The 12,719-nt window shown below is 32.5% G+C and overlaps 2 protein-coding genes across 2 annotated transcripts; both read right to left on the bottom strand.

Annotated features, from left to right (window-relative positions):
- Positions 1 to 4,911: 4,911 nt before the first annotated feature.
- Positions 4,912 to 7,086, bottom strand: LOC120355233. The gene is made up of 2 exons (XM_039443574.1): positions 6,653 to 7,086; positions 4,912 to 5,255 (listed from the first exon to the last, which is right to left on the bottom strand). Exons 1-2 carry the CDS (start codon positions 7,008 to 7,010, stop codon positions 4,999 to 5,001), a joined length of 615 nt encoding a protein of 204 aa, XP_039299508.1. The 5' UTR covers positions 7,011 to 7,086; the 3' UTR covers positions 4,912 to 4,998.
- Positions 7,087 to 9,840: 2,754 nt separating this feature from the next.
- Positions 9,841 to 11,342, bottom strand: LOC120355234 (UDP-glucose 4-epimerase-like). Its single transcript, XM_039443575.1, has 2 exons — positions 11,183 to 11,342; positions 9,841 to 10,367 (listed from the first exon to the last, which is right to left on the bottom strand). The coding sequence occupies exons 1-2, from the start codon at positions 11,294 to 11,296 to the stop codon at positions 10,281 to 10,283; spliced, it is 201 nt and encodes a 66-aa protein (XP_039299509.1). The 5' UTR covers positions 11,297 to 11,342; the 3' UTR covers positions 9,841 to 10,280.
- Positions 11,343 to 12,719: the final 1,377 nt, after the last annotated feature.

The raw sequence follows: 12,719 nt of genomic DNA, 5'->3' as shown, positions 1-12,719 counted from the left end.
TATGATGAATAGTTCTATAGTCTGATTTTTACTCTAATATTGACGTTTGAAGGAGGCTCAAAAACCTTGTATATACGTCGACGCGCAATTTAAAAAAGAACATACCTGTCAAATTTCATGAAAATCTATTTACGCGTAATCTATAAATGCGCAACATATAAACATTAAGAGAAATGCCAAACCGTCGACTTGAATCTTAGACCTAACCCGAGATCGTTCCCGACAGCCGATCCCCTATTGGGCATTGAAACCAGCTTGAAGCGGGAGGGGAAGTAGTACAATCACAGACACTGTTTCACACGGGTGGGTATAAACTTGAGTGGAACGATAGGATCGTTCCACGTTTCCACTCTGTAAAAGCTTTACACTTCTCGGTTTAAAGGTTATGTTAACACTGTTTATTGCTTACATGCTTACAGTGCGTTCACATTTTATTTATTTATTATTATTTGAACTTACTTCAAGTTACAAATCAAAGGTAACTGATTTAAAACTTAACATACTTATATGAAAATAATTTAAAACAATATATATTTAATACGTTACGTAGAGCTAGCTAAAAGAAAAGTTTGAATCATTTTTACATTTATTTGTATTAATTTATAAAATAAATGATGTAGAAGATTATTTAGATAGGCTGTATGTATTGTAGCTACAATAATAAAGTAGACGTGCACTTTAGCCAACTAAACTAATTAATTACTAACCTAATCACCGGTTTCACTTTGTTAAAACATTATTATTCTAGTACATTCTTATCAGTAATAATTGCATTGCTTATCTTGTTATAAACTTCACAAAATTTCAATTAGATGTACTTTGTGTAATTTTCGAAATGCAATAATGCACTTCAAAACGCTGTTTTTAGCCTTATCATTGGCGTAATTTTAATAGGCAATGATTGTTACCGGTATATGGAAACATTGCATTATTAAAAAAAAATGGAAGAATAGTAAAGAATGAAATCGGGTAATAGCAATATTCTATTTTTACTAAAATAATTATTACAGACAGATGATTTTTACAATGTTATTTTTCTCATATTTGTTTGATAATTTTATATTAATAATCTCTAATAATTAATGTTAGTTGCACAGAAGCCAGTTAAATTTTAACCGTGATTAATTCCACGAGAACCAATCTGAAAAGGCTTTTTTATAAGACGGTTTGTCTGATGGCTCTCCTGGAATTAATCACGATTAAAATTTAACCGGCTTTTGGCACTTAGTCATGATTTAACAATGAAACAGACAATCCTTTTTCATGTATTGTTGTGATTGAATGAATTCAGTTTACTCAGTGGATAAGTTATTATTCAAAGGTATTTTATATTGTATTGATTCAAAATTGTGTTTGTAAAAGCTCTTGATTTAATAAAAGCATTAAATTATTATTCATTATTATTGTTATTAAATGGTTATTTTTTATCACGGCTAAGTATTCGCTAAAATCTGGTTGAATTGATTATAAATGTGTAGGTATTACCTATACCAGACTTGTAATAATCTATACCTTTTTAAATTTCAAGAAAGTATCAATTGTAATAATTGAGAATAGACATTTGTATTTTAGAAGTTATCACATCATTAAGAATAGTGAATTGTATTTGAGAAATATGAATTCAATTTGATATGCGGTAATAAGATTTGTTAGTCAAAAGTTTCTGTTTTAATTAAGAAATCTGATTGAAAATCCAGTTGATCTTGTTCATGAATTAAAATTCATGCAAAGAATGCAAGTATGGAATATGACGTTGGACAAGTGATTATTTTCTAATCTTCAATTAACAACTTCCCAAGTAACTTACATCTTACTATTCTCAATAACAATTCACAATTCCTAATTACAATTGACAGCTTCCCAAATAAAATTCAAAATTTGTAAAAATATTCATTTTCAAAAGGGTAAAAATATGATATTCAAAGTTAATATACCGTATCTCTACCAATAAGAGTCATCATAGCTACGGTATTGGAAACTATGAGCCGAATCTGCAATAACTGGATCTGAATAAACTGCTTGACTTGCCAGATTAGACATCCTATGTGTAATGAAAGTTTCATCCTAAATGAAAGTATCAGACAACTCCATAATTCATATCAGAAATATTCTTAGTAATATTTAACCTTCCGGTGGGCGCGTCCTTGAAACTTGCATGAGTGGGCGCGTAGCAGCACTGAGTGCTGCCTCTGAAATATCCTAGTTTCTAAGCCTCATACAGCTCAGGCTAGTAGAAAAAGGATGTTTATATCATAAAAAGTAATTTTACAATCAATTTGGATAACTGTAGTCATATCTTGAACATGTTATAAAAAATAAACATTTTGTTGATAACTTTGGTATAAACGCAGCTTTAGAAGACCGACCGAGGTGATTATTGATAAACAAGTCATACGGTGATCAAACTAGAAAGATTTCTAGGCCTTTGAAGCACTTGACGAGCCAATCCTGTTAATTTATCAATCAATAATATTGATTATTTATTATTTTACAAAGGCGACTTTGTAGAAGTATTGTAAGCCTAGGTGATGATGATGGGATGAATGATAATACAATGAAGGTGGAGTTATGAATGAATAAAAATGATAGGTTATGCTATTCTCTTGAATTGAGTTCTTTTTTTCAATCCAGAAATAAAACTAAAAATTTTGAATTTGATTTGATTAAAAACCGAATATAATAGAATGATGACATTCAATAAACTCTCAGAACTTGAAAATATTGAGTTATTAAGAAAAATGTTGAACCAGAAATAAAACACAAACTAATTATGACATTTTTTTCAAATCGGGCAACTTAAAAAACTTTTGTATTTCAGAAAAATAAGAGTTTTTTAAATAAATATCCTTATTTACAATATTGACTATTCAATGGGTAAAATTATTCAAAGTTCCTACTTTAGGGAGTGTCTCACATCTTCGAGTGCATATTCCTACCAGACAAACAGAAACAAAAGTAGGACATTGTGATGTTCATGAACATGGGACGTTGTCACAGCATTGCGTTTACATTGCAGGCTGATACACAGGCAGTCGAGTCATAAATAAACATGACCCAATAAATTGTATTTTATTTGGTTCAAAGGTAGAAGAAAATGTGTGGGAGTTTATGTTTTGGCTTTTAAATGGCAATATGTTACTGCTGGCAAGCAGCTGGAGCAAATAATTGAAAATGCACGTCCACGATATAGAATCAATGTGTCTAAAAGCTACTTCAAGTTTTGGTTGTACAATAAAAATTCTAACAATTTTTATCGAACGTCCAAAGTCTAAACTACACACACATCAATTTTTGAATGAACAATTTTTTTTCGTCCTTATAAACTCTACCAGGAGCTTGACAAACTCATGATCACATCATAATATGTTTGTCAAATTTTGTTCAATTTAATCAAATTTATTAGGATGGCATAAAATCGTAAGTTCAAAAATTGATGTGTGTGTTACTAGACTTAAGACTTATTCACGCAACATTTTCCCAAACTTTCATAATAATTGGTGTAGTAGTTTCTCAATCACATATAAACACTCATTTGTCTTTTTCTTTAGGGCTTTTTGTAATATCAATAGAAATACAAATCTCAGTACTCTTTTAAATTATTTTATCACAACATGATTCGTACATTAAATGCCATTTTCAAACTTGAAAAACTTTTCAAACTTGAAAATGGTATTTAATATCCGAATCATGTTGTGATAAATAATTTTAAAGGGTACTGAGGTTTGTATTTCAATCTATATTTAAACATTCATTTATATTTTTCATTTCTATATTTTATCCAAGTTGTATTATATTGTGTGATTAAAAAATAAAGTGATAGATTTTATAAATTAAATAGTAAGCACTATCATTCACATTAGTCCAATCATATTTTCTTATGACTCTCAATCTATTTCTTGATTATTCCAATGCTGTCTGTTGTACATTATAATTTTATAATTTTAGTCGAGTCAGATCTGTAATGCAGCATCTGGACAAAGCTTCAACAATGATCAAGTCTGAACTTTCCTTGTTGGACTAGACCCAACAACAGTGATTTTTCATGTGAGAAAAAACACTTATTTAATCGAGCATTAGCGAGTTTTTACTCTCAACTCAAGGCCAAAGTCGTTGTCCGTCTGTGTGAATATTCAACAATAACTTTTGAAAGATTTGATCAATCAACTTCAAATTATGAACACATACTCTTCGACTCTTTACAGCTCAAGCTCGTTGGACAACAAAATTTACCGACTCCTTCGTCCTTTTTCAGGATATAACAAATAACATTGAAATTGCTCAAGAAAAACATTTGTTGTTATTCATCATTAAGCCAGCTGAAGAATTCATTGCATGCAATTACTACAGTTTTTCCATTCATTCATAACATCAGCTGAGGCTATTTGGGAGCTGTCACACAGACAGTCCTTCTTGGGCTGACACATGATTTCAGCTAATTTGCAACTTTTACATCAAAAAATTGATACTGATTGAGATATCAATGTGCGGTTTTCTCTTGGAACTCTGTATTGAAATCATGTATCACATGACCATCTTCTCATTTAAAAAAAAAATGAATTTCGATTCATATGAGGGACAAAGATGTTGAAGCGAAAGAGTATTTTTTTATTTCAAATATGATCCCCAATGAAACATCCTTTCAAATAATTCTTGTAGAAGAAATATTTAGCTGTTTTCATAATTTTAATCAACTCTGTATAATTAAAAGTTGCGCGTTTCAAAAATTACAATACATTTCATGAGTGAGTTCTCCAACCCAGGGTGTCACTAGTGCAGAGTTGGTAAAAATTATGGATACAGCTAAATATTTCTTTCACAAGAATAATTATGACATCAGGATTCATCGGGGGGCCCATTTGAAATGAAAAATAACTATTCAAAAATTACTCTGTGAATGATAATTTCCACATACTAAAATTAAGGTACAAGTAATATGTAACTTTTTGGCTGTCGACCATTGATTGTAATGGTTATCTTGCCAATCTGACTCTTACCTTCTCACATTACTTCTTCCTCTCCAGCGATGTCAAGAAGGAACCACTCATTCTGAGGCAGTGGCCTATTGATAATGTTGTCGGCACCATGAGCCACTGCACTCAGAAAGTGTATTATTGTGATCTCGCCGTTTATAAGACGACATATCGCCTTCTTGACATCGCGAGTAACTTTGTCTTTTTTCGGTCGGTTGACCGCAATCTCTCTATGTACTCTAATGAGATTGTCATAGGAGGTTCTCTCTATTAACTGGAGCCTTCCTAAAAAGCAATTAATTCAAAACTTATTACAAGAAAATTTTAAACAATTGCAAACTTCAAAGGACTTGAAATAACTACTGTGCTCTCATCAGTTGAACCACTTTTTTATTGATCTTGCAGCTGTATATTTGATCAAGTGCAGATTCAAATTGGCGTGAACGCAAGCTGAATGATTTTGGAATACACATTTGTCTCATTAAAATCAAATACCTAATTTTAATAATAATAATTATTATTATAATCGATTTGTTTCATGTTTAGTACGGTACGGTAGTGATTCGTAAACAATAATCAATTGTCAATTTATAATATAGGAGTTTAAGATAAGAGGAGTCATATGAACTATGAGTGGGGGGGGATGTATACTTGTTTGTCAATGATTAGATGATACAACATGGCATGGCACTATGAGCAACACAGAATAAAATACACCAGAAGGCATCCTCTACCTATCTATTAATATCATCGACAGCCTATCTACTTTAATTGAATATCCAACAACAACTCGAATTTAACTATGAATTCATATTGAACTAGCCGGATGACTCATCTGTCTAGCCAGTGGGCTCCGCCCAGAAAACGCAGGAAAAATGCTCAAAAAGCGCTGATCTTGGTCGGAACTTGGGCGTTATTTCAAAACCCTACCAATACAACATTTTCATACCTCAGCAGAGCCTGTGTATCAAATTTGAACATTTTTTGCCAATTAGTTCTTGAAATAGCTGAGAAAACGTTGGAAAAATGCTGTTCTTGGGTGCCTCTCTGGAAAAATCTCTGGAAATTTTTCAAATCTGTTCTTAGAGCGCCTCTAGTTGGCCAACTATGTTGAATTTGAGCCTATTTGGTCCAGTAGATTTTTAGTTCTGTTGATTATGAGTGAGTGATAGAATGAATCATTGTCATTTTGCTCTTTTATCTAACTATTATAAATATATAGAGTGCCTAAAAATAAATTGATTGAATAAAACCCAGAGCAGTTGCTAATTCCAATTTGGAATCGGTTGAATGAGGTTGGCTAGCACTAACTAGGCCTAGGTGGAACCAGGAATTTTATGAGTGCACGAAACTAGTTTTGCTTATGCAAAAAAGTATTGACATGGATACTAATAATTTTTTATGATAATCGATTAATTATCTATTCTTATTTATCTGTGGACAACGTTGATCAATACGTATTTTGCAACGTTCCAATTTCCACAAATTATTTTCGTGCTGTTTGCATCATACAGAAAATATTAGCACATGATCTTTTTGTCTTTGCTATAGTAGCCTACAGTACTACCACTTAATTCAAAACAACAAAATTTTATCAATAATATAGGAAGAAGTAATGACTAGGTGCTAGTCGCTTGATTCTAGGTTTCATTCAATCGACCCAATAATAATGTATCACTTACTTATGAAGCTCCATATGTCGAGATTCACGCCAAACGCACAGAGAAGTTTGGCGTGGAATGACTCGAGGTCATTGTTGGTCCTCCTGGCGCAACCAAAAGTAGACAATGACTCCACGCCAATCACACCCACCCAGAATCTCCTCACATAAGCTGTTAAGTTCTGCAACCGAGCATCCATCTCTCCCTCATTAATGTAATCTATGATTGCATTTAGGCCATCAACTATTGAGAAGGGAGGAACTCGGTCGCTGTGAGGAGGTCCTCTCTGTGCTGGCAGGTGTGGCAAAGCCATTACCATTTTTATGACTTTCATGTTGTCTACGTCGGCACGACATACAGCCGAAAGGTCGTGGGTCATGACGTACCTCCAAATTGCCTGCAAAAATCAATTTTGTCAAACACTTTTTAAATTTTAAAGTTTCAAATACGAAATTGAAACCTTGCACAATCATTTATAAAAACTAGACAAAGCTAAAAAAATTACGATAATTTTTCAAATAAGAAAAAAAAATTCAAATTTCATAAAACAATTTGGCCCCCATTTAATTTTTTTCTCTTTTAATAACTCGGAAACCGTTGGTTTTACCAAAAATTACAAGAATAACCTTTTTAGTAAATTTAATTACCTATCGATTGGTACCTGATTTTTTAATATTGGATCAATATTGACTGAGATATGGCACATTTAGTGATAGGTGACCTCTGAAAGTTTGTTGCAGTACAAACCAAGGCATGCTGATAGAGTCGCATCGCAATGATGCAACAATCTCTATTTGCATTGTATGTTAATTTTAAGCCATTTTGGGTTAATTCGAACAACAAAACAACGTTACATAACCCTCTAAAGGCGGGTCACCAACCACTAAAGCTGCCATATCTTAGTTCATATTGGTCCAATCTTAGAAAATTGGGCACCAATCAATAGGCAATTTTATTTACTAAAAAGCTATTTTGTAAAGTTTTTGTAAAACCAACGGTTTCTGAGTTATTTGAAAAACAAAATTTTGAATGGCTGTCATTGTGGTTTATAAATTTAAAAATTATTGTAATTTTTTTGTAGCTTTGTCCAGTTATTATGAATGATTGTGCAAAGTTTCAATTTCGTATGATTAACCATTATTAAGGAAAAACAAGTGAAAAAATCAAAATGGCCACTGTTTGATTAAATGAAGACTTCCGGACAATTTAAATATGATACTCAGATATGTTTTTCACCCAGGAACAATGCCCTAGAGTATTGGTAGGGAGTTCGTAAACACTATATATATATGTAATAGTGTGATATTGAGAGGGTAGTATTGTAGTTTTTTTTGTGTATCTTATATTATTTTTCAGATTTTTGAACTGAAATGAACTTTGATTCTAGGGAGTTCGTAAACACTATATATATATGTAATAGTGTGATATTGAGAGGGTAGTATTGTAATTTTTTGTGTATCTTATATTATTTTTCAGATTTTTGAACTGAAATGAACTTTGATTCTAACTGTATGTTGAACCCTGCATTTTTAGTGTGAGAATTGACTCTGTCTTGTTTGAATTTGCTAACTTGTTGCTTAGTTGTTGAAATTAAAGCAATTTTAGTGCATTTTTCAAATACAGTTTCAATTTCATGTCGAAAAAGCCACTATATTTGAAAATTGTACGAGCATTGACCTTTTTGCAGCTTGGCTTTTCCACTGGAAGTTATGCTCAATGCTCGTGGAGGGGGAATAATTTTCAGTGAAAAGGCCACAGTTGGTATTGAGACATGAACGGAAAATCATGTAACGGTGCGCGAGCCTCGGTCATCTGAATGGGTCTGTTGCCCATCCAGAGGGACAAATTGAAAAGTTTTCATTATCAATACTTTTGTTGTAATTTGTATAGTAATCTGAAATTGATAGAATCCGTAGATGTAAAATTAAGAGGTTAATTGTGTGCATTAATTTAAGTAGAGTGTAGTGAGTTTCATAACGTCTGAGTTCATTGAGTTTTGGATTAAGTGGTCTCAAAAATAAAATGTGAAATTTTTGAAATGGTGAGTGCCAAACTGTTGTTTTTATTTAACTTGAAATTTAGTACATAGAATGACCGAGGCCCAAATTTAGTTGCAGCAAGTTAGCAGGTTCCCAAAATGTATAGATTGAAATTGAATATTCCTTCTTTTTCTGATTAACTCTGTTTGAAAATTTGACATGATTTCTATTGATCCGTTAATGAGTTCAATAAACCTGAGGTTGAATTTTAAAAAGTACTTTTCATTGAAGTTCCTGGCTCGTAGTTACTATGTTTGCTAGAATATGTGACAATGATGATAATCTGTGCATTTGAATGAACGAATCCACTAGAAGCTCCCAATCAATCAAGGATTCAAATACCGGTAGATGAATTGATAGCAGTAAACTTAGCATAATTTTGGTAAATATTATAGGAGAGAAGAAACAACCCCCCCTCCATTTACATTGGTGGCCAGCAGTGGTATAGTCTGCAAGAATGACTATCAAACCACATGTATTATTATATATTCCATATTTTGGAAGATTATACTAAATAGAAACAAATATGTCACCAGTTACAGAAATGATTTCGGGTGTGGTGTAGGGTTGAAAATACCTCCATATATATATATATATATATATATATATATATATATATATATATATATATATTATATATATAAATTAAAACAGGAGACACAAGATATGAATTAGATTGAAAACACTTAAAAACTTATATTAGAAATGGGAAATTTTCGGAGACTGAGTCTCCTTCCTCAACCGAGCAGACTGCAGTTTTGAATCCAACGGTCGACCACAGAGTACGCACGGAGAGTCAATTGTAGCAGCAGAGACCACAGATTACGATATTTCAATGACTTCTGATACTTGAAAGGATAAGACGTTGATGTTGTCAATACAACTATATTCACTTTTGAACAATTAATTACGACATAGCAGTCAGGTATTTATAAATAAAAGCTATTAGCTTCTACTCACATTAGTGAGACATAGCCACAAATTTAAAAATTTTACACATCAAAAACAAAGGGCCTGAACTAAACACCTTGGAACAATTTGAAATATATAAACATACTAAAAAAGACCCCCACAACATCCTTAATGAGCAAACAAACTTCAAATCACACAGCCTCTTCAACCTCCTACTTCAATAACCCACAAATTCAAACATTCCCGCCAACCGTTCAAAAAAATCCCGCCACTCCCACAACCCACGCTGCTTACTAACCATATGTATTCAACAACGGAATTAACAGCCAGTGTTGATGAAGGGCCTAGTGTCCGAAAGCGCTACACTAATGTGAGTAGAAGCTAATAGCTTTTATTTATAAATACCTGACTGCTATGTCGTAATTAATTGTTCAAAAGTGATTATTTAACAAGCAGTTCGTAATGGAATCAAACATTGGATACAACTATATTTTTGTTCTAAATCGTTCATACTAATGGCCGCCTTTAGAAAGAACTCAGTGTGTATGGACTATGTAAATACATAAACAAAATTGTGAACCAAAATTGTAAACTGAATTTTAATGATGATAATTATTGAATTGAATCAACTTACACATTTGTTTCAGGTCTCGCTTAGCTGTCCAACCAAGAGTTTCTTTTGCAAGATTAGGCGAGCATTAAGAGACAGCGATATCTCCATCGCGCCTCCCTACAAATCTGTAGTTTATTTGTCTTCCGCTCACCTCACTGAATGCATTGATCACCTAAAAAAATCATTCATTTGCTCATTTAAAAATAAAGTGCCGATTATAAAAAAGCCGGTTAAATTTTAATCGTGATTAATTCCACGAGAACCAATCAGAGAAGCCGTCTTATCAAAAAGGCCATCTCTGATTGTGAAATTAATCACGGTTAAAATTGAACCGGCTTTTGTGCGACCGGGCCAAAAAATTATAAATATCAAATTATTATTTAGATGTCTAGATATGTAGGTGTCTGTTCATGAGAAATAGAAATGACATAATGCAGGAAAAAGATCCACTTGATGCAGATACTATGGAAATATGGAGTGCTGAATCAATAAAAAAATACGGAGAGAATGTATTTCATGTCTAATGTGTGGAAGTTTATTTTTCTGCTTGTTGTATTGATTTTGTTTTGGTGTAGATGGTTCTGAGCTTCAGGGCCCTCAGGGCTATCAAATAGAATATAATATTTTGTTGTTAATGCCACATTCTTCCCTGCTGAATGGATTCATTAACTTATTTATCATTCATTTTATAACTAGATTCAATTGAAAATATTGAGTAGCCCTAGAAGATATTGTATATAAAAGTACAAATCATAATGTGTTTCAAAATTTTTATTTTCACTTTACAAGATAATTTGTTGGTTTACTAGTAGAAGAATTATTTTTGATGGAAAATAATGGAAAAAAATGAAACTTACATCAATGAGTCCATCGTAATGTACCACAGTTAATACCGAGTGAACGTGAATAAAATTGTTTGTGAATAAAGTTGGTATAGAATTCACCCAGTATGCAACAGAGGTTAACTTTTGTTTTGGAAATTCTTACCTCTAAAACGGAGTAGCCTCTTCCAGTACCCAAATTGAACACATTGAATCGATCCACAGAAGATGTCTGCAGAATATTCTCAAGAGCAACAACATGTCCTTCAGCCAAATCCATTATATGGATGTAATCTCCAACACCTGTTTGCGAAACACCTCAGAGTTATATATTATGATCTAGATCTAGAGTATATTTACTTATTTATTCAAAATTTTACAACGAAAACTACAGTTAATTGTCCAAATATGCTTCCTTAACATAAGAATAAGACTCAAATACTATTCATATTAGAAAACTACTAAAACTACTGTTTGAAGAGAAGAAACTTTGAAAACTACTTGAACATTTTTATCATATACTGCCATTATAACCTGGACCTCACTATAGAGATAGTAAATCCAGAGTATCGAATATAATTAATCAATATTAAACCCGTGTGGTCGGCATGGCATGCATAGAGTAAATTGTAAAAACATTTTTGTCATAGTCATTCAATCTCAGCTTTTTCCCATGCATGAAATCAAGCCGGTAAACAGCTGTTTGCAGAACAAATAAAGATATGATTCTCATTACAGCATACTCTACTGTAATGAAACCATATAATTATTTTCTTTTCCTCCACCTACTGTCTAAAGTACTTTACTCCCTGAAACCTAATACTAAAGTGTCACTTTTTCGCTCTCGGTAGTAAAAAACAGAAAAACTCCCTAGGGAGTAAAAGTGACTCCATCTAAATAACATGGGGAGCATCTCTATTTTGAAACTTACATTGTAATAGGTTAGAAGGTCTAAGCTCAGATGAGAAAGCATAATAGAGGTGTCTGTCATTGAGTCAACTGAATTCAATACCACAACCAGAAATTTGATTAACTCATGAGATATATGTTTGTATGATAATCATTAGTCTATTTTCTTAATATTGGTAGATGATAAAAATTTATACAATTTTTAAAATATTCTATTCTATTCAAAATACCAGCCAACAAATATTTTTGATCTGCAATTCAAATCTGAACCGCGTTATCTGGAGTCAGCCATTTTTGGTAACTGCTCAGCTGATATAATATTGTTACAACTTTTGCCGATAGATAGTGCAATGGGCAGTGCCATCAGACGACCGGTTTTTAGGTTTTAGATTTAGGTTATGTTGTTAGGAATCATTGTCACCAATACGTAAGTTATTAGAATGATTTTATTTGTAGTTTCTATGAAAAAATGTTGATGGAGGAAAAATGTTGTGTACATCACGAGCGAAAAATACTTTTTCTCCCTCAGGAAAATTGCTGCCCTCGGCTTCGCCTCGGGCTTCAAACTTTTTCCCACAGGGAGAAAAAGTCGTACTTTTCACTCTAGATATACAAATAACTATTACAGTCGAGTATGTTTCCTAGTTCCAAAATAGGAACAGCAAAACTGCTACAAAAAACCACCTTCAGCGCTCCAGGTCAATTCCACAAAATTCCTGATTCGGAATTTGAAACTAGGTTATGTTAGGATGCATGTAGTAACTTCAGCACAAGCAGGTAATGTTTTCTATTTC

The sequence above is a fragment of the Nilaparvata lugens genome, chromosome Y, assembly GCF_014356525.2.
Source record: "Nilaparvata lugens isolate BPH chromosome Y, ASM1435652v1, whole genome shotgun sequence".
NCBI classification, from domain to species: Eukaryota; Metazoa; Arthropoda; class Insecta; order Hemiptera; family Delphacidae; genus Nilaparvata; species Nilaparvata lugens.
This window is presented reverse-complemented; position numbering and strand designations above follow the sequence as displayed.